A 26547-nucleotide genomic window follows, 5' to 3' on the forward strand; every position below is an offset into this window, starting at 1 on the left:
AAAAAAACAATCTAAGCTTGGACTTTTTAAGATCAATGTAACCAAGCTGATAACCGTGGAGAGGGTATTTTTTTGGTATATTTATCGAAATCAAGCTGTATATTTAGAAACTCAGCTTGAGGTCACACTGTTTTGAGCCAGGCTTTGGGCGTTGTATTATTTTATTTTGGTAACAACGATATAAGCAATTAAATAAATGTGTAGTTTTAAATGCATGTAAAGTGCTCTGTTTTAACATTAAAGTGATACAAATGTGAATTGCATTTCGCTCTCATTAAACGCAAATGGTAAGCTTAAGAAAAGTTAAGTTACAAAACGTGAGTCAAGAATGCAACGCCGCCGTTGACGACGCCACGCCCAATAAATGTGATTGAAGTTTGTTAGGGTTGAAAACGGTTAACGCGTCACCATCAAGCGTTTTTCTTATTGTTTACTTTTGGTTGCAGACAATAATACGACGTTGCAAGAACAGCAAGTGCCTAATTGAGAAAGATAATATTAAGTCCAGTGACTGACTCAATTAGTCAACGGCACATTTATCCACTTCACTGTCATTCAATTAATCGTGGGGGACTATGTCCACAATCGAAGACGAGCGCAAAGCGTATGAGAACAATCCATATTTCACTGGACACATTTACGGCAGTTATACGCCGTTTTATGTGACTATTTCCATTTGCACCGTCGTACTTGGCTCGATAATTCTATTAAATATTATCTTGGGCTGCTGCTCCAAGCATCGGAAATATTGGCAAGACAGGCACACAGGCAACCGCTGGTTGGTTTCCATTTGGTCCTCGACACCCCACAAGCAATCACCTCTAGACTTCACAGAGTTGAAAGACGCCTCTTACTTTGATCGTTTCCATGTAAGATTTGATAACAATTGTCTTCTAATATATGTATATAAATTTACAAATTGTTTTACTTCGTTTTTGTAGCCCACAACACATCAGCAAGTGTTCCCCGACGAAGTTGTAATAAACGTCGACGATTTGGAGCCCATACATCAGTCTCATCCACAACATCAACGCCCACCACGCCCTGAGGGTCGCACATTGCACCAACAGCGTCAACGCGACGAATATCTTGAGCTGCAGAAGCGCGAGAGCGACATCTAAAAGACATCATGGCATTATATTTTCTATCGCCGGCCGTTGCTGCACTGGCACTGTTCGTCATTGGCGTCATCATCGTCATGTTGCGTTGGGGTCCGCGACTCTGCGGACTGCGCCATCATGCGCTACCAGACAACCATGATTTGCGAGAAAGGACCTACGAGCATGAGATTAGCTATGCCTAGTCTACTGCCCTAACAAAATGCCAGCACAGCAATGCAGCGAATTATTTTTTATAAACATTTCCGTCAACAAACTAACCATAATAATAAGCATATATTTGGATTCCCATACTAACAAACTATATTCTATACATATAATTCAATTCGTCCATCTATTTAATCATGTAGTACAAAGTGCCGAAAACATTTAGTTATTGATTATTATTGCATATCATACCTTGACAGAGCGAAAACAATTTAATCTGTGCCTTTTTAGATCGAAGCTCATTAAGAAACATATTCCGTCCAAGTGTCTTCTAGCATAAGCATTTTACAATAATCGACAAATACCCTTTTGGTAAACGTCGTGAGCAGAAACCCTAAATGAAATAGTTATTACAAATATATTTATATTTTGCGAGCCCAATAAACTAATTTTGTAACTATGCAAACTCTATACACTTGTATTTTTAAAAACTTGTATATCATTTTGTCCAATAAAAACACGTTTTAAATAAACATATTTGTAAAGTTTTTATTTATTCTAAACAAATGTTTTCATTTTGTCTTTGGCAATGCAAATTTCTGAGAGTAGTTGGTATTTCTTCTCAATGGTTAGTAAATCAGAAGCACCCGGACCAGCAATGAAATCATAAGAACTCATTGATGGAAACTTGATGTCTTCCATCAGTTCGGTGATGAACTGCATTCTTTTCTCTTGCTCGCGCTGATTTCTGATCTTTTCTTCGTTTTCCTTGACGTTGTTTTTATTTTCGTCCTTCTCAAATGCAGCAGTGAGGGATGGCAACACACAATTTTCCTTTATATCCTCTTCAACTTCTTTAGTATTAGTCATCTTTTCTTCGTTTTTATTTGAATCTTTTTCGTCATTACTTGCCTTCACGTTGTTTTTATTTTCGTTCTTCTCAAATGCAGCAGTGAGGGATGGCAACACACAATTTTCCTTTATATCCTCTTGTTCAGTATTAGTCATATTTAGTTTTAAACCATGCACATTGCAATAATGTTCAATTACTTTAAAACGAATCTTTTCTTCCACCCACCCATTAAAAGTGCGAATAAATAATAAGAACTTATCGGAACTAAGATCAAAGACAGCAGCAGTGTTAATAAACAAAGATGGGTTGCCCGTAAATTTCTAAAAATAATTTGCAGTTAATTTGATACATCTAAAACCAATTATGGAATACCAACCATTTTAATAGAGTGAATCAACTCTATATCCTCAATTTGGTGGGCATATTCAAACAAATCTATTGTTGTATCCGGATCCAAACCTTTGGACGCTCTTTTCTTTAGTGTATTCAAGCATTTAGTGGTCATGTTAGGGATCATAAATTTCTTGCTCAAGTATATTAACGACTGTATCGTATCTAATTTGTAGGTATCTAGTTTCTGATTGTCATGCCAATACAAATACGAAAGGAACTTTTGAAAATCCGTTCCCGATACATCGTCCAATACAATATTGTCGGCCAATTTAGACTCCTCAAAATCGCCCTCAAACATGCGCTCAAATACCGGAGAGACACTGTAAATATAATTACATTATTTCGATTGTTGTCTTAACAATTTAATACTTGCCTCATAAGCACAAGTTTATGGCACTTTAACACGATCTTCTCGCCTTCATCACCATAAACAACAAAGCTGCAATCGGACAAATGTCCACTTTTCAGCAAATATTCCATGCGCTGTTGCGGCCTAAAAATAAAAAATTATACTATATTCGTACATCCTTAAGCATACATATGAACTTTGCATAAACATACTTCTGATCCTGCCAGTTTTTTTCGATGTTTTCCATTGTAAACAAATGCTGCAATTTGCGTATCACAAAGCTTCAAATAAAATTGCGGATGTAGTGCTGCAAAACAACAAAAAAGAGCTCGAATATGAATTACACAGACTGTGCAGGCAGATTCTCGCCAGACTGACCGTATGGGTTCTAATTAAAATTGTACGAAAAATGATTTATTTCCGTGCTTAAAATATTTTTTTTCGGAGTTAGGAGATTTCTTTATGAATTGTATACTTAAAATAGCTTACTGCTTTCGAATAATTTTCTTATTCGTATATTCTTATGGTCACACTAGCATGTGGTAACGGTCACTCTGTGCAAACAGCTGCTTGCTGTGGTCGCTGTTTTTGCCGATGTTGTTGTTGTTGTAGTACCATTCTCAATATTAAATTAGCCAGCTACATGCTGCTGTTGTTCTCGCAATGATTTTACTAATTGTAAACATTTGTGTTGGCTTCGTGATCGCTCAACTGCCGTCCACTGTCTACTCAGCTGCAGCCATCAGCGAGTGTCCCTCACGCAGCGTGTCACAGGTACGCAGTGAAGTGGAAGCAGCGGCCGAAATATCTTTACTCTTTTACTACGTGTCGTGGTCGAGCGATGCCAGACAGGCGCGTTTAGTCTATGACGGCGTGGCGCATTATTACAAGGACTATGCAGCGTTTGGTGCCATCGATTGCTGGCACTTGCAGTGCAATTGCACACGTACTCATCAGCAGCTGCCCGGTATGGCGGTCAATGGTGGCTATCCAGACAAGTGGCCCACATTAATTGTGAATTATGGGCGACAGTTGCGATTGCAGTATCAGGGTGCTTGGCACTTTGAGGATCTAACGCGATTCATGAACAATCTCATCCAGCCCATTGATCGTGTCCACAGCACTGCTGAGCTAGGGGCCCTTTGGAAGATCTCGGACGCCGTTGTGCTCGCCCTACTCGACTCTGCCGATGGCTTGGCCTACAAACGATTTGTCGCAACGGCGCTGCATTGGCTGGAATTCGATCCCGAGCGTAATGTCCGCTTTGCCGTCACCTTTGGACCCAGTGCCAAGCAGATGTTTAAAGTGCAGCGAGTGGCTCTGCCGCAATTGGTGGTCATCGATAATCGTCATGGACTACACAGTTACAATGACACAAACAGCTGGCTGCCCTCGGACATTTTACATTGGTTGCGGCCCAAAGTCAATCCGCTGCTGGCCGCCGGCTATGGCACACCAGTGAAGATTGCGATGAAGGCACGACACATGCCCGTCCTGGCCATGGGAATTCGCATGCAGCAACAGTCACAGCAGCAACAGCAGCATCCGTCGTCGGCTATTCCTCTGGTCATGGGTCATGAGGAACTGTTTGGCAAGGAGAATGTGGACTGCGAGCAGTACTGGCAACAAGATCACTCAACGGGCGAAGAGACTCAGCTGCCAATGCCACGTCAGCTGTCTACGGATAGTTGTCAGCTACCAATCTCGCCAGTAGGTCGCAGCGTATTGATCAATTATTATCGGCTCAACGCGTACCTCAATTATCTGTGGTCCCAGTATAGTTATCAAAGCCATGTGGAGGCGGAGGCTCGTCAACTACTGGCACTGCATACACGTTGCCGTTGTCTGGCCCACACACATGCTCAGCACAGTACGCCGGCTGTGAAGATTGGCATTGCCAAACTGGTGAACAAGTACAGTCACCTGATGTGGCAGCATTCGACGGAGCAGCCAGCCCAGAATCGATCACTGGTCGTAGTGCTCTTTGACGCAACGAAATATCGTGATTTTCTACATCAGTTGGGCATAAGCGATCAACAACAGCAGCCAAGCAAACGTGACGCTACCGGTGGAGTACAGGTGTTCATTGTGGATGCAGCAAGAGAAGCACTGCATGTGATGCCACAGCATCAATCCTTTTCTTACGTGGCACTGAAGGAGTTTATCAAGCAGTTTTACGCACGGCAATTGCCGCGCGTTCAAAAGAATGCCATGTTGCCAACAATAGCATTGCCTCAAGCATCGTACATAGAAAGCTATAATCGGCAATTGTTGCTTCAGGCCCTGCACCGATCTAACACCACGAATGTTGTGCTGATGCATCGTCCAGACTGTGCGCTGTCCGCCGTAATGTCTCAGGCCCTAATGCAAGTGTCCGCCTTGCTGCGAAGTCCTGATCTGCACTTCATACGTTTCGATAATCAGGCGAATGATTTGCCCTGGGAACTATCGATGCCATCGACACCAGCTCTGCTTGTCTTTCCGCAAGCTCGCTCAACGGAAAGTGTTGTATTTCCTTCGGACGTTCGAGCAGATACTGCAAATATTATGTCCTTCATTCTAGCGCAGTTGGAGCCGGAGCAGCAATTGCGGCTTGTATTAGCCAGTTGTCGTCGAAGAATGCGACATGCTCGCAGTTGTTTGGACTTTGCTGGCAAACTGGTACTCCAGCATGTCAGCCAATATCTCAGATACTGGGAAGTATTTGTGAAGGAACGTGACGTGATTTTATCGCAGCTGAAGCAATTCAATGAAATGCACTTGGCAATCGAAAGTAGCATAAAGTTATAGTTCTTGATATTACTGGTTAGTTTAGGTAGCATTTAAATATTTGTATGTATATTGGATACATTGGCTACGAAGAAAGTAAAAGTAATGTTGATCCCTCATAAGCTAGTTTAAGCTATTAGTAAATTTTTGAATTAACAAAAGTTCTATATTTTTGTTTTGATTATTTTTCAAATGTTATTTTGGTGGATTTGCAAGGTCAGCGAGCTTTTCAATGGGTTCCCCAATTTTCAAATTTATAGCTGTTAATTTGGCAATTATTCAACACTAATTTTAGCAAGCGATGAGCAGTGTGACCAGGAAGTCTGCTAAATTGAAATGCTTAAGATTGACTTTATTGTTAGCCATTGTTGTTGTTTGCCAAAAACTGTCTCTTAAAATGTCAAAAAGTTCCGGCAAATTAAATATTATTAACCGACATACATATGAAGACTTCAAAAGCGCAGATGGACAAAGAGAACTTAAGACATTGCGCAGTGCCAAGTACAAGAAAAAGCACAAGAAAGAGGAGCAATGCTCGTTATTCGACTTTGTTATTGTGCCCCGAAAGCAACAAAAAAGTGTAAACAAAAACAAAAAGAAACGACCCAATTTGATCATAGCCCGAAATTCTTTCACTTTCCAATCAAAACGGAAAGGAAAGACGCGTTTACATCCGAAAATTCGTATAACCCGCTTAAAACGAATCATTCGAAACTTTCGCAAATTAAAGCAGCAAACTATAAATCAGGATAATGTTGTGGATCATTTGGAGGAGAAATTCGGAGGGATGTTTATTGAACAGCCTACTAAAGAATTAGACAACAGTTTGTCGATTCAATTAGATTTGTTATCACATGCAAAAGAGCCAACGGAAACATCGCTTAACAATGCGATGTCAGCAACTCATCAAATACATTCCCGTAGATTTAGAAGGTAATGTACTAGTAATTAGTCGTGCTTCTTCATCATACTAACTTTTTTATTCAAATATAGTTACTGTGATAACTGCACTACAAAGCGCCTCAAAGAGTTGACAACTCAGTTGCTTAACGACTTGGATCGGTTTCAAAAACGTGCTTACGCCAATAACGAAATAAAGGCACGTGCGCATCCTCGGCTTGTGGTCGGTTTTCGAGAGGCGCAATCAAGACTGCGCGTCAATAAAGTTAAATTGCTGCTCCTGGCGCCCGACTGTGAGATATGCCCTGCAGCCGGTGAGTTAGTTTACTGATTTGTTTGATATTTTCTGTTAATTATTACTGTTAAAATTATCACAAACTTGAAATTATGGCTCGCAATAAGTGTTTCATTCTACTTTTGTTATAATTATTTTATTATTTAAAGATTTAATAAATATTCCCTGTTCTATATTACCCAGGTGGTCTGGACGACACGATAACTGAGCTGAAGTCCCTGTGTCAGCAACAACGTGTGCCTTATTGCTTCTCCCTAATGCGACGAGAATTGGCTTATGCTCTGCATAAACGGGCACAAATCTCCTGCGTGGCAATTTTGGACTACGACGGTGTTAATGAGACCTTCAAGCAAGTGGTCCATGAGGTGAATGAGGCACGCCAGCAGTACAAAGAGTTGACTGCAACTGCAAAGTGATGTTTTTGTTTATTTTTTGCGTGTTTTACAGAGAGAATTTCATGAATTTCAAGTGCATCAAAAAGGTGCATATAAATTCGTAAAAATTACAGTTAAATCTCAATTAATATGTGGGCGACATCATTGTGGTTGTGACCATATCATACAGCGTAGAGCTTTCGTTGTCCATTTCAGTTGCAGCGCCCACAAACCCGGCTGTGTCATTGAAGCTATTAAACGACTGAATGGCATCCTTAGCCTGCTGGGCAGCCAAATTGAATTGAATGAGGATAATGAGATAGCTGGTGATGCCACCACTAACGCCATACAATGTTTCCATGTCCAGGGTGAAGAAACCGCAGGCAGAAAAGTCTACCGAATGATTGAGTAGCTTCAGCGACAAATGATTCACAATCTCGTATAGCAAATTATCATCCGCGACCACGCCGCACTTGTGCAAACTTATTCCAGTTCGCTTCGAGGCCAATGACGTCTTCCAGCTGAGATAAATCAAGTAAATGCACTTGCCCGACGTGTATACCAAGACAATGACAGTGATAAAGGGATTCTTGGCCGATCGAAATAGCGAGGGTATCGATTGAAACTGCGTGGCGCAATAGAGGAAATATAGCTGAGCCGTAAAGATGAGGAAACCATAGGCCATCAGTGATAGAATGGGATAACTCCATAAGCCATTCATTGCTTTGCCAATCTCACAGATTTCGTCGTGTACCTGACACAGATTGTTCAACTTCTCCTCCACCTTGGTTGCATTGCTCAATTCGCTCTCGTGTGCCATATTAATCATGGGATTTGTGTTCATCCGTTGTGGTTTGTATGGAGTTGGAATCGATTCCCCAAATGAGTTCATCGAATGGGCAACTAAAAAAATAATTAAATGCAATTAATAAGAAAAATTGTAATGCAACATTTCCACTCACTTGGTGCAACTTTATTTCGATTTTTGCTGCCAGAGCCGCGTAGGGAGCCCACATCAATGCCGCCCAACTCTTTATACAAATACTCCAGATTGCTATCGTATTGTGGTGGTGGTGATGATTGTGGGGGATGGTCAGTCGTTCGATTGCCAACTGTCGCTGTCGTTGCATCATTGCCACTCAGCCATGTCTTGTACTTTTCATGCTCCATCACAAGATCCTCTAGGGTGGCGTTGATTGCCTCAAAACGTTCTTTGAGCGCATACAACGATACGGCGAACCAGATCTTGTCTAGCGTATTGATGAATGTCGGAACAGCTGAGACAATCCACAACAGCGACAGCCACTGCGTATAATCGACGAGATTAATATAGGTGGCCACAAGGATGGATATCTCAAAAATGAATGTCATAATCAGCATGATGCGAATGCGTTTCGCAATGCAACTATTGTCAAGTAAGCATTCCTCGCGATAAAGACGTTCGTCTACTACACGAATCCGTTCGTAGAGCTCACCCAATTGTCCTTGATTGAACAGTGCAGTAAGCTGATCGGTGGCCATCATAATCAGGCCAATGTAGGTCAAAAACAAGCCAATAACAAATGTCAAAGTACCTAATATTGTGCGAATTTTACATTAAATCTATTTGAAGTTATGAATTCAAGTTTATTCTCACTCTGTGATGCCTTGAGGGTGCGGTCTTCTTCGCCAAAGGAATAGATAAGCAGATTGTAGAGAACGACGTAAACACTCAAAACACCAAGCATATAAAACATGCCATTGCGAGACTTTTCCAGCATATTCTTGTGTCGAAACTTGTCCAGATCCTGCGGTAATACGCCCACAATTTTCGATATGAAAAACAGCTGTTGGAATTGCAACAGCAACGGCTGCACCAATGGTGTCGGTTGAGACATCCTTTACGTTGGCCGGAACTCGCTTAAATGATAAATTAACTGCGCACCATCGAGTCAAGTTCAACGAGCACTTTGCCTAATTAAATTGGTTGGTTTGTTGGCTACATGCTTGATTAAAGTGCCTCGCAAATCGATACAATCAGACGCCAGCAATCATTAAATGCCCCACTAGCCTTATTTTGAATGCATAACAATTTACTTTAGTGAAGAGAATATTAATTTTATTGAATCATCTTCAATGTGGTTTAATTACTCTACACAATAAAAATTGAAACTGCAACCTAAAATAAGTTCAACAAAAGAACGTAGACGATACACACATATACATGATACGTTGACTGGACTAATTTATATAATACACAATGTTACCGAATTTCTAAGATTGTTGGGAGGAAATTTATTGGATGTTAAAGATTTGATTTGCAAGCTTGAAAGCTTAATTCAAATATGAATTTTTATATTTCTTGTGTGATGTAATTTGAATCCAAAATTCAACCATGGCTTTTTGTGTTTCATATTTCCAAATTTAAACCTAAACAAATATTAGATATATGTCAAAAAATCCATCCATCATTTTACTTCCTCTTGCGACGATCGGCTTGTTTTTGCTCCTCCTGAAAGTGAGAATTGTTTTCAGATATGTTCATCATAATATATTGTACTTAAAAGGCAATAATTATAATTTCACAAATAGCAAGCAACATATTTTGACTTAAATTTTCATAAACCTGGAAATAAATATACTTCCTCCAAACATAGAAAAAAATGTGCGTGCTGTATTATAGAGGACGTTTTGTGAAAGTATACTTATTCCCCTGGTATATATGAAAAAATTGGTAAACCCATTGAAAACGGCATACCGTTGACTTGATGGCAAAAAGCTTAAGCTAAGTTAATTGTTTGCTTAATAGTTCAAGGCCGTTCAAGGTTATTATTCATTGATTGCTTCGATTGTGACAACTGTTCTCTCAGAGCTAATATTAAACCATAAAACTCTTGAGCTGTAAAACAGGCTGCCTTAAATGGCTACGAACACTCGAGTTGCCCTACTGGAACATACCTTTTGTGTTAGAATAATTAACAATCGGCGGAACATGCTGAGAACGTCGAAGAAGAGATCCAATGCATGTTGAACCACGTCGCGGTTACCCAAACGACATTTCTCCACAATGTTCTGGGTGTCGTATACAATAAACGCGGCCATGACAAAAACGCCAACATACAATTGAGTCTGTAAAATAAACAGGTCAAAGATATGTCAAAAAAATATGATAATCAGAGCCACTTACAATCTGAACAAAGTATGACTTAAATATCATGTTGAAGAGACTCAGCAACGCCATGCAATTGATGACGCTGACCAGCATGCCACCCAGATACAAATATTTGCCCTGCTCAGCCAAAAGAGCGGCCAACGATAGCGATGCAAAGGTCACGAATGTTCCGGTGAGTGCAGTCAAAATAATAGCCGGATTAATGCTAACAATGTATCCTAAAAGTGGACCAAGCGTTTGACCCGAGCAAAAGCCAAAAGCGTACAGCATTCCCAAGCGTGTGTAATAGTTCTTGCCATCATCTCTATAGAAATGCAGACCTAGAACCAGCACCAAGGATGCAATTGCCGCCAGCATCCCAAGATCAATGTAATTCTTCATTTGAAGTAGGGCACCGCCTGCCGCAGCAGCGGTTGTGCTTGCCAGCACCATGTACACTTTGGACAGGTGCTGACGTATGTACGGCTCACTGGGGGAAGTAAAAGAGAATAGCATGTCGATTACGTTCAAGGATTATTGATTTAGTACGACCAACTGTTGATGTGGCTCAATACCAAAACAACACGTCAGCTCGCTTCATCATGAGCGCAGCTGATGCAAATTCCACACATCAGTGCTATGACTTTGCGTCCAGCTCTTGTGTACTTTGTGACCCAATCTTATTATGTGTGCATACTCACTATCGGTCGCCGATGCCATTGACGAATCGTTGAAAACGATCGTTTAAGTTTTGAGCTGTATCCACCATACTGTTATCCTTATTTGCGCACTTGAATACTATTTGTTAAGCTGCTTATTTTTTGTTGATCGAACGGAGGAGTTATAAATGTGAACTGTGACTATCTGCTCTTTGTTAATTTAACTGATTGATTTTACGACGTTTACTACGTTCTCTGTGTATATTTCATCACCTTCTTTCTTTTTGGCTTCTTCTGGAAGTCATCAGGTTTTCCATCAGCTGTTCGTCGCTATCAAAAGCTAATTGGTATACACACGATAGGAGGAATGGCTGTCACAAACTTGTTGTTGATTCACGAAAGATGCATTAGTGTGTTATTAGATTAATTGTGCGCATGCCTAAATAAATATATAAAATCGACTTAAAGTTGCTAGCATAAGAATATTTTCGCCCTTTTAGAAACTTTCGCCAAAGCGTTGGCTGGAGTTACGCGCTGTCAAAGCTGCCTGCTATAAAACTCCGATAATTTCGATTGTTTGTATAAGGCATCATCGTAATTCCATCTCTTAATATTTATCGGCGCGCAAATTGCCTTCAGTTTGAAATTGATTACCATAAGATACTGTTTGAAGAGTTCGTAGCTATTAACGATACCCTCTCACTATATATTTGTTTGTTGTTTTTATTATTTTATTGCATGTCATTTACGTAAAAAATGTGTTAAATAGTAATCTTCAATTAAATAAGAATGTGAGTAAATTTATAAACAATAATTGAAAGTATAAATAGTAAAAATTACGTATGGTCTTAATACGTGTGACATAAATGCGATTATCTAAATGTTGTTATGATTTTTATCAACAAACAAGACGCGCACTTATTAGCTAGATTTTCACAAAAATATGTTTGTAAAACTTTACCTGTATTTTGCATGATTTACAGTATATTTGTATGTTGAGTTTCTCTCAAAAATCACAGTTCAATTTGTATAAGACAGACTTGGTTTGTTTACAAGTAGTAGCCAACCGATAAGCTCATAATACTGCGTGTTAGATCAGACCTAAGAAAATTACAAATATATACTATGTAAATGTTGAAAACTATTAATTATACAAATGTCATCGGGATTAGTATAGCAATTTTAAGAGTTGAATATCATTTACAAATGTTTTGAGTACATTGTATAAATAAAAATAAAAAAGGTTAAAGAATAAGAATAAATAAATTCGATAATACACAGCAACTACATAAAAGGTTGGTCGCGATCAAATTCTACGATAAATGCTGATAAGGACTTTGTTTTGTTATTCGTAAAAATATTAAGTCTTAATTACGTGACATTCATTCTCATTCACACCATTCATATATATACATCGTATTCATATATTGCTATAAATTCATTTTGTCTCTATACTACTTATCCATTTAGATAAGATCAGTCAATAATTAAAACTATGAAAATATCTTTCACTCACGCGCACAGTAAACTTGACTTAAATGTAGGTAAATAAAATCAATTTTAAATAAATGCATGTATAAGAGTTTACAAAAAAGAATATCTTTGAATACATTTGCGATTATTACGATTGATTTGGCCTCATTTGGCAAAAGCTTTAACGTTTTGCAAAGAGATGCAAGTGTTATTTGTAACAATATTATTTAAAATAAATGCGTTGTAGTTGTACAATTTAATTATATAATTTCATAAGCTATGTTGTTTTGTTCTTATAAAGTACAAGGAGACACACAACGCAGAATAGTTCGAGTATTTAGTTTTTTTTTTGAACAATTTTTTTTTGTTTTTTCATATATATATGTTTTTATTAAATAAACCGAAATATTAAAGTACAATAATATTGAAATTCTGCGGGGTAGACGACGATTCTGGAGCTCAATTTGTCTGTAGCTGCTGTCCATCCACGCTTTGTTTCGTTGTCCCGCGTTGAAGCATTCAACCGACTGCACGAAGTTGTAGTGGGGATCATGAAGATAAGGTGAATTGATGGTGTGGGCGTGGCAGTTCGTCGTCCAATTGAGTTGCTGGATTTGTTTTCCTTGTTCAACATTTCGGCTTACTTTAGTACGTCTAGGAGAAACTATGTTATGCCATACTCATATCCTACGTATTGGTAATGTTAGATACAAATCAAAATTTGTTAAATTTGTTGTGTCGGGCTTTCCAGCTTGTGGCATTTGCTGCATTATTATGTGTTAATAAGAGTGTCTAGGAGGTGTTTTTATGTGTGTGTGTGTGTAGGTATATAGTTTGTTACTTTTGCTATCGCTTTTCGAGCAATCAATGCCTTGAACGATGCTCCTCACGTCTATCCCGATCACGTTCGCGCTCACGCTCACGGTCTCGATCCCGATCACGTCGCTCCCGATCCGATGAACGATAACGTTCCCGTTCCTCGTAGTATCGCTTTGATGAGGCTGCTTCCGTTGTTTCGGCAACAACTGGCTCCGGGGACTTACGTGGTCGTGCGGATCGGCTGCTGCTATTAAAATAAATAATAGTTAGTTTCACACACTTCGCAATCAACCAAATGTAATTTACCTATCGTCCCTATAATGATCCGGCGCCTGCCGCTCACGCTCACGACTGCGTGAACGTTCTCGGTAACTATTCCAAGGAAGCAAACACATTTAATTAATAAGAAGAATTCGAATCTAATTCTAATATATACATATAATATATTTCAACTTACCCTCCATCACGTTCACGCTCACGATCGCGATCACGTTCTCGTTCACGTGAGCGCTCACGATAACGTGAAGTTGACCGTTCCCGACGCTGCCGGCTGCGATGGGAACGATCTCGTGAGCGCGAACGCTCGCGACGATTATAGCTCTTGGCTTCGATGCCATGCAGCGTGTCCTGCAGCGAACTTATCAAAATCTTACAGCGCTCATCGTGCGCAACTTTGGATTGCTTAATCAACGAAATGGCAGTAACCAGCGTCTCGATGGCGCTCGAATATTCGCCAGCTGCAGCATCCGAAACAGCTCTAGGAGATGCATATACAAAATTACAAATAAATCAACAGAGTTGGAATTAGGACACTTACCTGGCAATTGCCGAGCTGCTGACCGTGCGATTTCTGCTCATAACCTCTTCGAATTCCACCTCCGTTAGCTGCGGACCCATTTGCTGTGGATCAGGGAATGCTCCCGGTGGCTTGCCTTGTGGTGGACCTGGCCAAGGATTACGTGGCCCGCCCTGTTGTGCAAAATGAGGCGGTGGTCCGTGCTGTGGTGGCATGTTCATGCCTGGCTGTGGTCCGGGCTGACCATGCGGTGGTCCTCCCATACCCGGATGCGGTGGTGGGCCCCCGGGTTGATTGAAGAATGCTGGATTCACATGAGGTGCAGGTGCGCCATGTGGTCCACCCAAGCCGGGTGGTGGTCCCGGACCCATTTGAGGACGTGGCGGGCCCTGCATATGCGGTGGAAAGCCTCCATGCATCGGTGGACGGCGCCAATCAGGACCGGGTCCTGGTCCACGTACTGGCATACCCATTGGACCTCCTTGGAACTGAAAATAAAAAAAATCACAAAACACATACAGCTTAATGACTACAGCTTAATAGTAACAACTTGACACTGGATTAGGGATGCAACTGTGCCAGTTACGATTATTGATTATTGCAGCCTCGTCGAGAATGTTGATGGAGATGTAGTTGGTGCAAGTGTTGGTGGTGTGTGTTGGGGGATGTTACAATTACAATCATGTGCAGTTATTTAAATGTTCTGAATACAATTAATCACTTAGTTAACTTAATATGGTTAGTTCGGTATCTTTTTTTTTTTTTTTTTTTTGTTTCGGATTCGTTTGTATACTGTATTATAATTAGATATTTTATAGTTATTATAGATAGAATATGCATATATACATATATATTGTTGGCTTATTTAATTGTTAGGAATATACCCTATCTACCCGTTGATGGGTAGGCATAGATATATTAGTTAAATGAAAACTCACCGGCATGCGTGGTGGTCCAGAGTTGGGTCCCACCTGCGGCACTTGAGACATGTGGGGCCTGTATTGACCAGGCGGCATGTTGGGATTCATTCGTGGTGCATGGCCTGGCGGTACGCCTTGTGGCACGCCGGGATGGGGCGGCATTGGGCCACCACCCTGCTTATTCCCATAGATGACACCGGTCTGGCTGACCACGTTCTGGTTGACCGTACGCGGCTGTTGGTTGCATTACATTAGAGTTACATGTATGTTTGTGTTGTATTCAGGTAGGATCGATCATCATCATCATAACAAAATGCCGCACATTTACAAAATACAAAATGATCATCAATAAAAACAAATTGAGGTCTTCATATACTAACTAAAACTGTCTAAAACAATTGATCTAAAGTATACTAAATAATACTAACGATTAAGTATAGAACTTAGATATAAAGATACAAAAGAAAAATACACTATGAATATAAAAAAAGACTTCTATTAAAAATTGCTCTGAAATTTTGTTTTTATTAAACCAAAACATATTTGATTGCACTTAAAACCATAAATAACAAGATTAACAGTCTTAAAATCGATTTTTGCTCTCTTAAATACCAAAATATGCACACTATCAAATTATTGATCTGGCTAAGTTTGAAAGTTCACATATTTTAGCATTTAAACATAAACTGTTTATAACTTTACACAGTCTGCTCAGAATATGTTACAAAATAAAAAGGAACAACAATATCCTAATAAAATAAATAATTATATGTGGCTAACAATTATAAAAATTACATATATAAAAGTTATGCAATTAATTGTCGCATATTTGCCGTACATTTAATTTTGCGACCAATTATTTGACTTGTGTGTGTATCAAAAATTTTGCATTCAGAACAATTTCAATGAGAAAAGTTAAATAACAAATGTAAATGGCGTTTGTTAATAGGCTTTTAATATTTGCGAGCGCGAAACAATCCCAATAAACTCAAGAACTTATTTGTGTTATGTTTTGTTTGGTAACACTCGTGTTCTAAACGGGTAATCGCAAACAAAGTTATAACTTATGGTCATAATATAAACAACAGCAGCAGTAAAAAAAAATGGAATGCAAGAGACCCAAATAATAAATGTTAAATCAAAAGAAAACTCACCTGCATGCGTGGTGGTCCGGAGTTGGGTCCCACCTGCGGCACTTGCGACATATGCGGTCGATACTGACCAGGCGGTATGTTGGGATTCATTCGCGGCGTATGCCCTGGCGGCACTCCTTGCGGTGCACCAGGATGTGGTGGCATGGGACCGCCCATATTTGGTGGCGGCACTGGACGTGTCTTCTGCAGACTCTCGAATTGTGTGAGCGCCTGCTTGCTCGGATAGGTGACCACTACAGTCTGGCCATGCATCTCCTTTTTGGGCAATTGGTCGAGCACGGTGCGTAGACTGGGCTCGGAGCCGAGCGATATAACGCTGAAGCCTTTCGATTGACCATTCGCACGATTCTCAAAAAATTTCACTTCTTGCAGATCGTTGACGCCAATGTCTCGCAATGCATTCGAGATGTCCTGATCCGTGGTCCACCAGGTCAGATTGCCCACATACAGCTGATAGCGGCGATTCATCGTTGGAGTTTGACTACCACTACCCTGATGGTAAACTCCATTGGGTCCAACGCCACCCGATGATCCGTCGACGCTGCCTGGGCCGGAGGTGCCTTCTCCGGTCGGAGTCCCGCCACCGCCACCGCCGCTCGAAGCTACGGGTTCAGTTGGTCCCCCGATGTCATCGTACAAATCGACCCCATCACCACCGAATTCATCCTTAAAAGATCGAGCATGTGTTCGTGTATTTGTATTTGTATATCGATATTTTGAAAATATCAACAATGTTATTTAATAATTATACCGCAGAGTACACACATACATATACATGAAGAACATACATTAGTGTACTTAGCATTGTAGTTGTGACACTTACCTGCGCTTGACCGGCGAAATCTTTGTCCAAATCCTCAGCATACAAGTCCAGCACCACGCCGTCGGCCATGGTTGCGTGAGCTATAAATGCACCAAATCTAATTCAAAACACACGCGACGAACTTATTTATTTAGCGGTGCACACTTTATTTTTCACTTTTAGTCACACACACGCACACACGCTCACAATCTCAAGCCGCTCGTAGCTCGTACAGTTAAGCAAGCAGGGCCAAGCCACCGGCAAGCGGCAAACGTACAATTGCAAGTAGCGACCGTTGTTGACAATTATTGTTAATTATTATTGTTATGTGTATATGCGTTATATACATATATTTTATATTTACATTATAAACAACACGGCGTTTCTTGTGTTGCGAAAAAATTTTCTGCAGCTACAGCTAAAATGGCGGAGGTGTGCAGAGTGACCGTACAGAAAATGCAGATAAATACTAAAGAGCGCGGGGCTCGATGCGCATTGTACATCAATGCAACTCTGATTAAATTATTCAGTTTAAATAATTGAAAAACTAAAATCGATACCCACATGTCCAAAAATTTATATTATTAATTTATTACCAAATAATTTAGTTCATGATGTTTTTTGTTTTATTTATAACATTCCCATTATATATATTTTTTAATAACAATTGATACCTTAAGGCCTGTAGGTATTATAAGGATTAGGCCGGAGATCACACGCTTTGATTCCTGGTCCAATGCAGGAAGCATAGGCCATTAGATGTGGTAACGTATTTTGCTCATAGACGCCGCTAAACAAGTGTGCCCAAGGACCTGCAAAATTATAAATATAGTCACTTGTTTAGAGAATATCCATTAATTTTGACAAATACCATTGGCATATACGGCTACATCGCCTCCACCGTGCGTCTCCTCGGACATGGGGACCCCATGCGGATATCTCTCGTCCTTGTCGCCAATGTTTAGATTTCTGAGGTCAACACGCTCAACGGAACCGTTTACAGCCGCAGTATAGAACCTTTGGTAGTCCGGTCCATTGGCATATGATAAAGTGGCGTAGGGTAAATTGTCAATATCGCTCAGCTCCGAGCTTAGACCGGTAATGCTATTATCAATGTCCGAATAACCGTTTATGGTCATGGTATGTCCGTGATCAGCGCTGACTACAATCAAAGTATCCCAAGGATCCGTTAACCTGCGTGCCCGTTTAACAGCATTTGAAAATTGAACCGTTTCGTCCAATGCCTTCTTCGCTTTGGTCTCGTGATGAGCATGATCAATGCGACCGCCTTCAACGAACAGGAAATAACCCAAGGGGTTTGAGGACAAAACTTCTATGGCTGCTTCAGTCATCTCCGCGAGTGTGGGAGTATCAATGCTGTCGTCCAAATGATAAGCCATGTGCGAGGCATTGAATAAACCCAGCAGATGGTCAGTCTGCCGCAGATCTGTATTTAGCAGTTCGGTACGATTGAAGACGACGCGTGCATTGCCCTGATGTTTGCTCTGCTGCCACTCCTCGATAAGATTGCGTCCATCAAGACGATCGCCAACATTTCCATAAATGTCAGTCATGGTGTTGGGCAGAAACTTTTTAGTACCGCCACCCAAGACGACCTTTAAGTTCTTGCCCACACCTTCGAGCAGTTGCTGCGCTATATCAGGGCAATCGCTTGGATTTTGACCCAGGTCATGCACATCCTTATCACTCTCGAAATCCCGATTAGAGGTATGGGCATAGACGCCAGCTGGACTCGCGTGGGTAACACGTGTTGTGGTCACCAGGCCAGCGGATTTATGTGCCCGTTGTGCCCAGGCTGCAATGGAGGAGAGCCGATGTTCCGGCTGTTGAGCACTAGCACAATCGTTTAACTGAACATCGGCGGAGACACCGATTGTCAGGTAATTGGCCTTAATACCCGATAAATAGGCCGAGGCAGTGCAGGCCGAGTCGGCAACCTGTTTGTTGACGCAGTACGTCTACAGAGAATACTAATTACATTTCTATTTTGACAATTTCACTCTGGCAGTTGTAGGAATAATTACTTTCGACAAACCCACGTATTCGAACTTCTCAAACTCCAGACGATTACGTTCCCCAATTTGGCCCTTCAACTGCCCATCGTAAATGCGTCCAGCTGTAACTGTTGGCACCGACATTCCATCGCCTAAGAAGAAGATTACATTCTTGGCCAGATATAGATTCGGCTGCTGTGCCAGCTTATCAAAGACTGTGCGCTGAGCATCATGATACCAAAAGTTCTTATCCTTTAGTTCGTTGGTTGATCGAATGTTCCAAGTGGGGTCTGCAGGAGAAAAGAGAAGAGCGAAAGTACTAATTTCTTTTATTGAAATTCACAAACAGTTAACATATCAGAATTAGATTATCACTAGGTTAGACGTCAGTCGTTTTGTGTGTTTGTGTATTCTGCTTTCGATTGTTCACACTTTTACTATTTGTTATTTTTATACCTGGTAGCTAATAGAATTACAAGGGTATAGTAATTTATTCAAGCGGACAATTCAAGCGTATATAAACAACGAGTTGTAGAAATAAAATCCATAAAGTACTATATGCATATAGCAGGTTTTTAAAACAACTTTGCCCCTGTTTCCATACGAACTTTGACCTCAAACTTGACCCACATGTAGTTGTTTTTTTGTAAACTGTCTTATTGCTGTGCAGTTATAGTATGTCATGCAATATTTTACCGTTTGGTTCTTTGATTACAGATTAAATGTTCATTAAATCCGAAAATGGAGTAAAAATAAACTCTCGAAAACTTTAAGATCTATTATAGTCTGACACTGAACTGTATTAGTTCATATAAATTTATTAATATTGCTACGCTTTCAAAAATAATTTAATAGCTGTTTTTTGTGTGACTTAATATATTTATAGCTGTTGCTATTCGGTTGTAACATTATTTTCTTTTCCTTTCTAGTGATGGATATCGGGTATCTTCGCGTTGAGCAGAAATCGACTGCAGCTTCTTTGTTAATAAATATGTCACACTGTTAAGAAGTCACGCACCTGGCTCATAAGTGTAATGGCAATAGCACAAAGCAACTTGAATGGAGAGCGTTAACCAGAAAGCACGCATTGTCGCGACAAACGAATTTTTTGATGAATTCTCGTAACTTTCGACTTTTTTGTGGACGGTATCTCAGAGTCAGTATCGGACTGCAGTATGTCAAAACGTCGTAACCGTATTGAAGTCGACTTTGCGACGCTCGAGAACTGATTAAGCGGCTTGAAAGGGAATACTTGCTTATTTATATATGTTTCAAAAGATTCAAAACGATATTAGTTTTTATTGAAGAAGACGAACGGTCAACGTTAAAAACTCGCTCTTTATTTGAATACCGGTCTCATTAGATAACCCGAAGGCGAGACTTGTGCAGCTTGTATCTCGTGAGCTTAAATTATTCATTCGGAATATACATATTTTAATAAAAATGGGACAAACCGCTATTCTAAATCGACTACTGCACCTGCACATGATCCAAAGACAAACCATTTCTTATTTAACCATATTTTATAGATCTTTCCCAGATCTAACTCAAGACCTTTCAAAATTTATGCACAAATTTGCATGTGAACATACATACATATGTAAATAAAATGTAATTAGTAAGTTTTAGGGAATATATTTTAATTTTTACTTTATTAAGGTATAAGATTCTTAGAAGTAGCCGTCTATTAAATAAATGATTTCTAATACAAATATTAACTGTTTTTGTTTTAATGTATTCAAAATTCTGTATTACGATGCAGTATTGTTATTGTTATAAAATTACTAATTGCCACTTATTAGATTGTCATTTTGACGGGCTGACTCAGTATTTATAATGTACTGTTGAAAGTACTACGACTGAGTAGAAGGTAATTTGAATTCCTGTTTTAAGCAATATTTAATGATATGTATTATGTTATTGCTTAGATAAGTATCGTATTCATTTACCTATATATATCTGTGTATATAAATTTATCCCATCCCATACCAAAAACATTTAAGACAGATCATTAAACTTAACCAAAATTGTATTGAATATATTTAAAACGGGTTTCTCATTTCATATGTTGCTTTAGATGAAGGTGTTAAATAAATAAATAAACAATTAAACAATTATTTATATTAATTTTAAAACGAATTTAAATACTGATGCAATTGTATTATTGAAAGTAATTTCAATACAATTTCAACGAGTAAATTTACGTCATTTAAATTTACTTTTCGCGCGTTCATTGGTGTTTCAAGTTGGGGTTTCAAGTTAAAACTTTCAACCATTCTTACAAAATACAAATATCGATATTCTGTGTATGCTTGTTTCAATTGCTGAGACCAATCATGTTATTTACTATACATCTATAGCTATCGATTTATTTATATAAAGATTATATATAATCATTAGTACAATTTAGCTTTCGATATAAGATATTTAAAAAAACGGATTCGTATAATTAAAAACACTGTTGTAATAATACAAATTATGCAATAAGAAATTATTATTAAAGAAATAATGAATAACCTTTTCCGGAAGTTGCGGAAATACCACTGTCATATTTCTTATTTTAATATTGTCTGCGGGTGCGATGAAACTGCGGGTAAAGCAAAAATAAATAAAGAAATATTACATTTGTGTGACAAGTACGTGAATAAACATATTTTTTTTTAGTTTTTTTTTTTATTATAATTTAATATAAATACGACCTTAGTGAATACAAGTTTCATTCTGTGTCGATCACTTCTCCATTCCGCGTCTTTTCACGTCTTTTCTTTTGAAATTAGCTTAATACTATTGTAATTGTAAGTACTAAAATAAAAATGCATGTCGTTTCTGCTTAATTTTATCTATTTAACCCGTCTTCGAGAAAGTAAAGAAGATTGGAAATCTCGAGATGAACAATAAAGTTGAGGACCGCATAGACTCGTGCAGTGATGAAGATAGTCCTAATAATGACAATCGTAAATTAAATCAGCATCAGCAGCGCCAAACCCAACTAGAAATGCAGAAGACCCTAGATAACTATTCTCGATTTTTAGAGAATATGGATGTTATGGATGTTTACTCGCAACGCCCCGTTTGTTTTGGGGCTCGGCAAGTGGAGCCCTCAATTCCTAATTTAAAATGGATGACCCAAATGAAAACTAAGAAGTTATAATGCTAGTATTGCATTTTAAGAGAAGCAGAGTATTGGAATTTCATTTCTAAAAGATGAGGAAATAACAGCGTCATATATTTATTTTTATATTGCCTACGGATAAGAAGCTGCGGTTTAAGTAAATAAATGCGTTTGAGGAGTATGTAAATCATGCATATGTACATACATACGTAAAACTTATAGACCTGCACAGTAATAGGTAAATTATCTTTAAATAAACGAGCCGAGTCAGTCTGAAAATAAGATTAGTTCCGTGACGATAACTTCTCGAGTCAATTTTCTTGAAATTAGCTTAATAAGTAATTAATTGTATGTATTTTAAACATATTTTAAGCTCTCCAACTAACTGAGTAATTTCAAATACTATATTTTATTAGCGAACGGGGTTGAGTAGTTTACAAGATGGATAGTGAAATTATAAGTGTCAAAACTTCGCGCAGTGTCAAAGACACCGCTAATAATGGCAATCACGCATTAGATAACCATAAGCAGCAGGAAATACACAGTCGTAAACAAATTGATGATTTAAAGTTAGAAGAGATGCTGGAGCTTATGAGAAAATCATGGATGGATGGGGAGAAGAGGATTGGCTGTCCTGGGATCAATGACTTACAGCATTATGAAAACTATGAACGTTCTTCTCCTTTTCGGGATTTCAGCCTAAAAAGTGTAGGTATAAACGAGTGTGTGTTGCAGGCATAAAATGATTTAATTTATATGCAAATGAATATCCCCCACTTAGATTACTGGTTGGAAGAAGAAGCTGATTATTGCTGCAATCCTGTTCGCTCTACTATTGGTCGTCATTTTGATAGCACTGTTTCAATTCACAAATTAAGCGTTGTGACATGCTACCTAATTTGAAATGTGTCTTTATATATGTATGTATATTTATGTATATATATATAATAATAACCAAGTGAAAATTTGTTGGGTAGTGCATTCTCTTTATCGTCAAAAAAACTCTAATTATCCAAGCTACCAGAAATGTATTTTATTTTAAGAATTTTTAATTGGGTGAACAAAATCCGTTTTAAATTTTTAGTTTGTAAAGATGAGTATCGATACTTTTAAATTGAGTTTATGGTCACTCTAACCGATAACTCTATCGATTTAGTTTGCTTATTTTTGGTATATCAATTTATTCACTGCCAGAAAATACCAAATGTTTGGTGCTATAATGGTAATGATATATTTAGGAATCCAAGATACGGGCACGCTTTGTTTTTCGCCTATTAAAAAAGTTGTTTTGTGTGCAAAAATTTTTGTGTTTAATTGAAATACGCTAGACAAATATTGTTATTGTAACATAGTTCACTTATTGAAATCAACGGGCAAATAAGGTGGGTGGTTTGAACTGAAATAAAAAAACAATACGAACACAAACAATCCTGCAGCAATGACACAAAGAACAATAAAGGAAAATAACTCGAGACACATACAAGGTTGCATACAGGTGTAATTGGTTGAAACGCATATAATGATATAAGTATCACAATCTCTAACTGCGCACAGTTATCACTTTCTCAACATTTCTAGCAAGGCAAACAACAAAGACTTGATTCTGCAAATAAGAAAATATCGCCAGCAAAGTGTCTGCATACGAAAGCATGGATTTGCAGCATATGGAGAATGGCCTCGGTGGGGGAGGCGGTGGAGTTGGGGGTGGCGGAGGTGGTTTAAACGAGATTGACTTTCAACGACTGGCACAAATAATCGCGACCAGCATTGAAAAAGTACAACAAAATGGTGAGTAAATGTATTGTTTGTTGCTTTCTGTTGGGGCGTGTGTATTTGAACCTATGACTAATCGCTATGCTGTCCCTTTCTACCGCAGTGTCCACTATGCAGCGTATGGTTAATCAGCTGAATACGCCACAGGATTCGCCTGAATTGAAAAAGAAGCTGTAAGTTTCAATTAGCTGGGCTTTGACTTTGTCATCATAAAGGCAAAGCACATTATATTTATTAAATGTACATGCTAATACTATTATAATGCATGCCACACAAAGTCATCAGTTAATGACCTACACCAAGCAGCTGGTGACGGATACCAACAATCAGTTGAAGGAGGTGGACAAATGCAAGGAGCGACATTTGAAAATGCAACGTGATCGCCTTGTTGATGATTTCACAGCGGCATTGACCGCCTTTCAGGTATGCTAATCTTGCTTTTGTTTGTTTTTGGTGATAAGCATGCTAGTCATCTTTGTCATTTGGCTTCTTCCAAAGGCCGTGCAACGCAAGACAGCAGACATTGAGAGAAGTGCGTTGCACCAGGCGCGTGCACAGAACTACAGCATCGCCCATCCGCCAGGCTCGACGCGCTCGAGCAGCGCCAATGGCAGCGCGAACAATGACAATGGTTCGTTCTTCGAGGACAACTTTTTCAATCGCAAATCAAATCAGCAACAGCAACAGCAGCAAATCCAAACGCAAATGCAGGAGGACGCCGATCTGCAGGCACTGGAGGAACAGGAGCGTGCCATACGCGAGCTAGAGAACAATATTGTTGGTGTCAATGAGATCTACAAGAATCTGGGTGCTATGGTTTATGAGCAGGGCGTTACTGTGGATTCAATTGAATCGCAAGTAGAGCAAACAAGCATTTTCGTTTCACAAGGCACAGAAAATTTGCGCAAGGCTAGCTCATATAGGGTGAGTAGTTAAAAATATGCAAAAATTGATTTCATATTTAATTGAATTTAATTGTTTGCACCCCACTTAGAACAAAGTGCGAAAGAAGAAGCTTATTCTGGCTGCCATCCTATTCGCTGTACTATTGGCCATCATTTTGATACTAGTGTTTCAATTCAAAAACTAAGCATTGGAACACCGAGCCAACTATATAGAAAAGCATCTACAAATTTAATGAAAGCTAGGAAATTGTTGCGAAAAAGACAAGTGTTGCCGTACGCAGGCCTCCTTTCCGTAATTTAGACGCATTTGTGGCTTTAAAAACTAAAAGAGAAAAAAAAGAAAAATACCTTCCAAATATGGGATAGCACCGGAAAGAATTGCTAACACTCAGTTGCATGTATCGAAAAGTATTCACTCCCGTGTTAGTTAAAATGCGTTTACACACACATACACACACGCAATACTATGTTACTAATAATTATTATTCCCCCTAACAAGTTATATATTATATTTTATACTTATGTGTATAATTGATGCAATAATGCTGCACTTTGTATTGTATTATATTGATTGATTGAGTGGCGCATTCTCTCTGTTGGCTGCAAATTCTAATTATGTTTCCAAACTCATTTGCCAAGCGCTTTGTAATGTATTTAATTTTAAGAGGATGGTATAATATGCATATACGATGGTACATAATAATAAATAATAATAAAAAAAAAAAAAAACAAGAATAATATTTAAGGAGTGAAAAAAAGAGAGGGAGATGTGTAAGACCAATGCAGGCTAAGATCATTGTACAAAGCATTTCGAGCACTTGATTTCGGGGTAAATGCATGAAATGAATGAATCAATGAATGGGGCCCAAAGCCGAGCACCATTTTCGATCGCTTATTCGTTCGCTCGTTCGTTCGATCGTTGGGCATTCATAAAGTGCCTGGTCATGGGCTATGGTCGCGTCATCAACGCCTCGCGCAGCCTTAACGATCATTAAGATTTGTTGTGCACTGATGATATACGCATGCTTCAGCAGCTTAGGCCCCTGGAGCTGGAGTATGGCTTGCTTGCTGGCTTTATCTTGTCTGGCTGGCCAACTGGGTGTTCATCTCGCATTAATGCAACGGCAGACGGCAGACAACGGCGACGATGTGTGTGGATGCCACTTGAGGCCGCAGCCGTTGTTGAGGTGTGTCAAAGTAAAGGGTTTCCTCGGGCCGGACTCTGGCCTGCATACAAATTGAGTTTAAATTTTTTGCCAATTCACTGACATTGATAGTTCGTTTGGGCATCGTTTGTGTCGTGGTGGTGGCTTCTTATCCACTTGTTGGTATCAAGTGGTTTTCTCGCATGCATTTAAGTGCAGCTCATTTCCTTCTCTATCGCCCTCGGGGCAGTCAACAAATTTTGTGCGTTGTCATGCAGCTATTTTTAATACCCAGCTGTATCGATGCTCTTTCTGGCATATGGTTTGATAACTTTCTTATGAGTGATATCAATTGCTTAGTGCGTTAATTAATTTTACCATGTAACATTTGTTCTCCCACTTAAATTTAGTGAAAACTAAATTGAAATAAATATACGTTGTTTTATCTGACTGAATTATCAGCGATATATAGAAGACAGTCTTTATCAACAGTGTTTATCAAAAAATAAAGTGCAGGTTAGTTTTGTAATTTTTCGTTTCGGTTTCGGATTTTTAGAGTATTTGAGATTCGACTTGATGCAAAAACCTGAATTTCCCTGATTCTCTTGAGTCTGCTTGGCTGTCAGTGGCTGTCTAAATACGTCAC

At 39.2% G+C, this 26547-nt stretch overlaps 10 protein-coding genes and 1 long non-coding RNA gene across 17 annotated transcripts; 6 read left to right on the top strand and 5 right to left on the bottom strand.

The window, feature by feature from the left end:
* The first annotated feature begins 122 nt into the window (after nucleotides 1-122).
* LOC117572074 (uncharacterized) lies at nucleotides 123-1121 on the top strand. The gene is made up of 3 exons (XM_034254661.2): nucleotides 123-287; nucleotides 447-869; nucleotides 942-1121. Exons 2-3 carry the CDS (start codon nucleotides 576-578, stop codon nucleotides 1119-1121), a joined length of 474 nt encoding a protein of 157 aa, XP_034110552.1. The 5' UTR covers nucleotides 123-287; nucleotides 447-575.
* An 8-nt stretch (nucleotides 1122-1129) lies between these two features.
* LOC117572075 (uncharacterized) lies at nucleotides 1130-1802 on the top strand. The gene has a single exon (XM_034254662.2). It carries the CDS (start codon nucleotides 1130-1132, stop codon nucleotides 1301-1303), a length of 174 nt encoding a protein of 57 aa, XP_034110553.1. The 3' UTR covers nucleotides 1304-1802.
* Nucleotides 1795-3346, bottom strand: LOC117572071 (kelch-like protein 40). Of its 2 annotated transcripts, XM_034254655.2 has the most exons (5): nucleotides 3239-3346; nucleotides 3073-3167; nucleotides 2885-3004; nucleotides 2495-2831; nucleotides 1795-2438 (listed from the first exon to the last, which is right to left on the bottom strand). In XM_034254655.2, exons 2-5 carry the CDS (start codon nucleotides 3105-3107, stop codon nucleotides 1824-1826), a joined length of 1107 nt encoding a protein of 368 aa, XP_034110546.1. In that variant the 5' UTR covers nucleotides 3108-3167; nucleotides 3239-3346; the 3' UTR covers nucleotides 1795-1823. The 2 variants fall into 2 exon arrangements, with proteins under 2 accessions (XP_034110546.1, XP_034110545.1); XM_034254654.2 differs by having other exon boundaries at nucleotides 3073-3335.
* An 89-nt stretch (nucleotides 3347-3435) lies between these two features.
* Nucleotides 3436-5769, top strand: LOC117572068 (uncharacterized). The gene has a single exon (XM_034254648.2). The coding sequence runs from the start codon at nucleotides 3524-3526 to the stop codon at nucleotides 5648-5650; it is 2127 nt and encodes a 708-aa protein (XP_034110539.1). The 5' UTR covers nucleotides 3436-3523; the 3' UTR covers nucleotides 5651-5769.
* A 190-nt stretch (nucleotides 5770-5959) lies between these two features.
* LOC117572072 (selenocysteine insertion sequence-binding protein 2) lies at nucleotides 5960-7248 on the top strand. Its single transcript, XM_034254658.2, has 3 exons — nucleotides 5960-6562; nucleotides 6623-6843; nucleotides 7008-7248. The coding sequence occupies exons 1-3, from the start codon at nucleotides 6027-6029 to the stop codon at nucleotides 7238-7240; spliced, it is 990 nt and encodes a 329-aa protein (XP_034110549.2). The 5' UTR covers nucleotides 5960-6026; the 3' UTR covers nucleotides 7241-7248.
* A 95-nt stretch (nucleotides 7249-7343) lies between these two features.
* On the bottom strand, nucleotides 7344-9327 carry LOC117572070 (gustatory receptor for bitter taste 66a). Its single transcript, XM_034254653.2, has 3 exons — nucleotides 8835-9327; nucleotides 8161-8772; nucleotides 7344-8101 (listed from the first exon to the last, which is right to left on the bottom strand). Exons 1-3 carry the CDS (start codon nucleotides 9073-9075, stop codon nucleotides 7344-7346), a joined length of 1611 nt encoding a protein of 536 aa, XP_034110544.1. The 5' UTR covers nucleotides 9076-9327.
* Nucleotides 9328-9448: 121 nt separating this feature from the next.
* LOC117572073 (bax inhibitor 1) lies at nucleotides 9449-11262 on the bottom strand. Of its 2 annotated transcripts, XR_004572491.2 has the most exons (5): nucleotides 11030-11262; nucleotides 10365-10818; nucleotides 10136-10306; nucleotides 9936-10076; nucleotides 9449-9689 (listed from the first exon to the last, which is right to left on the bottom strand). XR_004572491.2 is itself a non-coding variant. In XM_034254660.2 (4 exons), the coding sequence occupies exons 1-4, from the start codon at nucleotides 11095-11097 to the stop codon at nucleotides 9651-9653; spliced, it is 732 nt and encodes a 243-aa protein (XP_034110551.1). In that variant the 5' UTR covers nucleotides 11098-11262; the 3' UTR covers nucleotides 9449-9650. The 2 variants fall into 2 exon arrangements, 1 of the variants encoding a protein (XP_034110551.1); XM_034254660.2 differs by lacking the exon at nucleotides 9936-10076.
* Nucleotides 11263-12817: 1555 nt separating this feature from the next.
* LOC117572069 (cleavage and polyadenylation specificity factor subunit 6) lies at nucleotides 12818-17383 on the bottom strand. Of its 3 annotated transcripts, none has more exons than XM_034254651.2 (7): nucleotides 16973-17380; nucleotides 16150-16815; nucleotides 15014-15229; nucleotides 14097-14563; nucleotides 13737-14036; nucleotides 13586-13651; nucleotides 12818-13523 (listed from the first exon to the last, which is right to left on the bottom strand). In XM_034254651.2, exons 1-7 carry the CDS (start codon nucleotides 17039-17041, stop codon nucleotides 13325-13327), a joined length of 1983 nt encoding a protein of 660 aa, XP_034110542.1. In that variant the 5' UTR covers nucleotides 17042-17380; the 3' UTR covers nucleotides 12818-13324. The 3 variants fall into 3 exon arrangements, with proteins under 3 accessions (XP_034110542.1, XP_034110540.1, XP_034110543.1); XM_034254649.2 differs by having other exon boundaries at nucleotides 12818-13526; XM_034254652.2 differs by lacking the exon at nucleotides 15014-15229 and having other exon boundaries at nucleotides 12818-13526; nucleotides 16973-17383.
* A 177-nt stretch (nucleotides 17384-17560) lies between these two features.
* Nucleotides 17561-20211, bottom strand: LOC117570707 (alkaline phosphatase). The gene is made up of 4 exons (XM_034252512.2): nucleotides 19985-20211; nucleotides 18997-19256; nucleotides 17823-18930; nucleotides 17561-17763 (listed from the first exon to the last, which is right to left on the bottom strand). Exons 1-4 carry the CDS (start codon nucleotides 20052-20054, stop codon nucleotides 17627-17629), a joined length of 1575 nt encoding a protein of 524 aa, XP_034108403.1. The 5' UTR covers nucleotides 20055-20211; the 3' UTR covers nucleotides 17561-17626.
* Nucleotides 20212-21693: 1482 nt separating this feature from the next.
* Nucleotides 21694-22571, top strand: LOC117570313 (uncharacterized). 2 transcript variants are annotated; one of them, XR_007954868.1, is made up of 3 exons: nucleotides 21694-21761; nucleotides 21831-22426; nucleotides 22495-22571. It is a non-coding gene; the product is annotated as an uncharacterized LOC117570313 (long non-coding RNA). The 2 variants fall into 2 exon arrangements; XR_004572341.1 differs by having other exon boundaries at nucleotides 21696-21761; nucleotides 21827-22426.
* A 745-nt stretch (nucleotides 22572-23316) lies between these two features.
* LOC117570177 (syntaxin-7) lies at nucleotides 23317-25468 on the top strand. Of its 2 annotated transcripts, none has more exons than XM_034251653.2 (6): nucleotides 23317-23460; nucleotides 23657-23866; nucleotides 23955-24024; nucleotides 24130-24274; nucleotides 24350-24775; nucleotides 24846-25468. In XM_034251653.2, the coding sequence occupies exons 2-6, from the start codon at nucleotides 23728-23730 to the stop codon at nucleotides 24939-24941; spliced, it is 876 nt and encodes a 291-aa protein (XP_034107544.1). In that variant the 5' UTR covers nucleotides 23317-23460; nucleotides 23657-23727; the 3' UTR covers nucleotides 24942-25468. The 2 variants fall into 2 exon arrangements, with proteins under 2 accessions (XP_034107544.1, XP_034107545.1); XM_034251654.2 differs by having other exon boundaries at nucleotides 23325-23460; nucleotides 23633-23866.
* The last annotated feature ends 1079 nt before the right edge of the window (nucleotides 25469-26547 follow it).

This window comes from Drosophila albomicans, chromosome 3 (assembly GCF_009650485.2).
Source record: "Drosophila albomicans strain 15112-1751.03 chromosome 3, ASM965048v2, whole genome shotgun sequence".
In the NCBI taxonomy this organism is placed as follows: domain Eukaryota; kingdom Metazoa; phylum Arthropoda; class Insecta; order Diptera; family Drosophilidae; genus Drosophila; species Drosophila albomicans.

Excerpts from the sequence above, each read along its gene's own strand:
- LOC117570177 (XM_034251653.2), top strand. The coding sequence starts at position 23,728 with ATGGATTTGCAGCATATGGAGAATGGCCTCGGTGGGGGAGGCGGTGGA. Across the intron at positions 24,275-24,349 it reads CGGCATTGACCGCCTTTCAG|GCCGTGCAACGCAAGACAGC; the intron begins GTATGCTAATCT and ends CTTCTTCCAAAG. Across the intron at positions 24,776-24,845 it reads GCAAGGCTAGCTCATATAGG|AACAAAGTGCGAAAGAAGAA; the intron begins GTGAGTAGTTAA and ends CACCCCACTTAG.
- LOC117572069 (XM_034254649.2), bottom strand. The coding sequence starts at position 17,041 with ATGGCCGACGGCGTGGTGCTGGACTTGTATGCTGAGGATTTGGACAAA. Across the intron at positions 16,816-16,972 it reads ATTTCGCCGGTCAAGCGCAG|GATGAATTCGGTGGTGATGG; the intron begins GTAAGTGTCACA and ends CGATCTTTTAAG. Across the intron at positions 13,527-13,585 it reads GATCATTATAGGGACGATAG|CAGCAGCCGATCCGCACGAC; the intron begins GTAAATTACATT and ends TTATTTTAATAG.
- LOC117572074 (XM_034254661.2), top strand. The coding sequence starts at position 576 with ATGTCCACAATCGAAGACGAGCGCAAAGCGTATGAGAACAATCCATAT. Across the intron at positions 870-941 it reads CTTACTTTGATCGTTTCCAT|CCCACAACACATCAGCAAGT; the intron begins GTAAGATTTGAT and ends TCGTTTTTGTAG.
- LOC117572070 (XM_034254653.2), bottom strand. The coding sequence starts at position 9,075 with ATGTCTCAACCGACACCATTGGTGCAGCCGTTGCTGTTGCAATTCCAA. Across the intron at positions 8,773-8,834 it reads CACCCTCAAGGCATCACAGA|GTACTTTGACATTTGTTATT; the intron begins GTGAGAATAAAC and ends GCACAATATTAG. Across the intron at positions 8,102-8,160 it reads TCGAAATAAAGTTGCACCAA|TTGCCCATTCGATGAACTCA; the intron begins GTGAGTGGAAAT and ends TTATTTTTTTAG.
- LOC117572075 (XM_034254662.2), top strand. The coding sequence starts at position 1,130 with ATGGCATTATATTTTCTATCGCCGGCCGTTGCTGCACTGGCACTGTTC.
- LOC117572068 (XM_034254648.2), top strand. The coding sequence starts at position 3,524 with ATGATTTTACTAATTGTAAACATTTGTGTTGGCTTCGTGATCGCTCAA.
- LOC117570707 (XM_034252512.2), bottom strand. The coding sequence starts at position 20,054 with ATGCGTGCTTTCTGGTTAACGCTCTCCATTCAAGTTGCTTTGTGCTAT. Across the intron at positions 19,257-19,984 it reads CCATTACACTTATGAGCCAG|ACCCCACTTGGAACATTCGA; the intron begins GTGCGTGACTTC and ends TTTCTCCTGCAG. Across the intron at positions 17,764-17,822 it reads TGTAGCCGTATATGCCAATG|GTCCTTGGGCACACTTGTTT; the intron begins GTATTTGTCAAA and ends ATAATTTTGCAG.
- LOC117572073 (XM_034254660.2), bottom strand. The coding sequence starts at position 11,097 with ATGGTGGATACAGCTCAAAACTTAAACGATCGTTTTCAACGATTCGTC. Across the intron at positions 10,819-11,029 it reads AATGGCATCGGCGACCGATA|TGAGCCGTACATACGTCAGC; the intron begins GTGAGTATGCAC and ends TACTTCCCCCAG. Across the intron at positions 9,690-10,135 it reads TAATTATTCTAACACAAAAG|GAGGAGCAAAAACAAGCCGA; the intron begins GTATGTTCCAGT and ends TCTCACTTTCAG.
- LOC117572071 (XM_034254655.2), bottom strand. The coding sequence starts at position 3,107 with ATGGAAAACATCGAAAAAAACTGGCAGGATCAGAA. Across the intron at positions 3,005-3,072 it reads AAAAACTGGCAGGATCAGAA|GCCGCAACAGCGCATGGAAT; the intron begins GTATGTTTATGC and ends TTTTATTTTTAG. Across the intron at positions 2,832-2,884 it reads CATAAACTTGTGCTTATGAG|TGTCTCTCCGGTATTTGAGC; the intron begins GCAAGTATTAAA and ends TTATATTTACAG.
- LOC117572072 (XM_034254658.2), top strand. The coding sequence starts at position 6,027 with ATGTCAAAAAGTTCCGGCAAATTAAATATTATTAACCGACATACATAT. Across the intron at positions 6,563-6,622 it reads CATTCCCGTAGATTTAGAAG|TTACTGTGATAACTGCACTA; the intron begins GTAATGTACTAG and ends ATTCAAATATAG. Across the intron at positions 6,844-7,007 it reads TGAGATATGCCCTGCAGCCG|GTGGTCTGGACGACACGATA; the intron begins GTGAGTTAGTTT and ends TATATTACCCAG.